The sequence below is a fragment of the Calidris pugnax genome, unplaced genomic scaffold, assembly GCF_001431845.1.
Source record: "Calidris pugnax isolate Ruff unplaced genomic scaffold, ASM143184v1 scaffold356, whole genome shotgun sequence".
NCBI lineage: Eukaryota > Metazoa > Chordata > Aves > Charadriiformes > Scolopacidae > Calidris > Calidris pugnax.
In genome coordinates this window covers 55,838-56,495 of record NW_015091066.1, presented here as the reverse complement: position 1 = coordinate 56,495, position 658 = coordinate 55,838, and the positions used below count along the sequence as shown (strand labels likewise).

Genomic DNA, 658 nt, shown 5'->3' with positions numbered 1-658 from the left:
AGGTCGCGCTTCCCGGCCCCTGGGTGTCCCCCCACCCCCCCCCGCCCCCGTCGCTCCTCGAAGCTGCTGGAGCTGCTGGAGACAGGTGAGTGTCACCGTCTCGTCCCCTCCCAGCCCCTCGTCCCCTCCCCTTTCTGGTGGCCCTCCTCCGTCACTGTCCTTGTCCCCATCCTTGTCCCCGTGTCTCCCTCCATTCCCCTGCTGTTGGCCATGGTGTCACCTGTGTCCCTGTGGTGTCACCGATGTCCCCAGTCCATGTGTGTGGTGTCACCCATGCCCCTGCATGTCCCGTGGTGTCCCCATGGTGGAACCTACATCCCCATGGTGTCCCCCATGTCCCTGTCCATGTCCCTCAGCCCCGTGCATGATGCCACCTGTGTCCCTGCGTCTCCCCGTGGTGTCACCCGTGTCCCATCTCTGAGCCGTGTGTGTGGCTCACCCATGTCCCCGTCCCCATGTTGTCACCGGTTTCCCCATGCTGTCACCCGCGTCCCCACGGAGTTCCCCGTGTCCCTCCCGACGTCTCCCTGTCCCCAGGTGCCCCCCGGGGGAATGACACGGTGGCGGGGCGCTGCTGCCGGGACGGGGGGGTGAAGCTGCCGCTGCAGGTGACATGTTCCCAGCGGGCCCAGCGCGTCCCCGAGGCCGGGGGGTGCCG

General features: G+C 68.1%; 1 protein-coding gene across 1 annotated transcript in view; it reads left to right on the top strand.

Moving 5' to 3' along the window:
* LOC106896732 (complement C4-B-like) overlaps positions 1-658 on the top strand; it is a 27,265-nt gene that overhangs the window by 12,553 nt on the left and 14,054 nt on the right. Inside the window, exons 9-10 of the mRNA XM_014956930.1 lie at positions 3-85; positions 538-652. Coding sequence (XP_014812416.1) covers positions 3-85; positions 538-652 — 198 coding nt within the window. The remainder of the gene's footprint in view (positions 1-2; positions 86-537; positions 653-658) is intronic.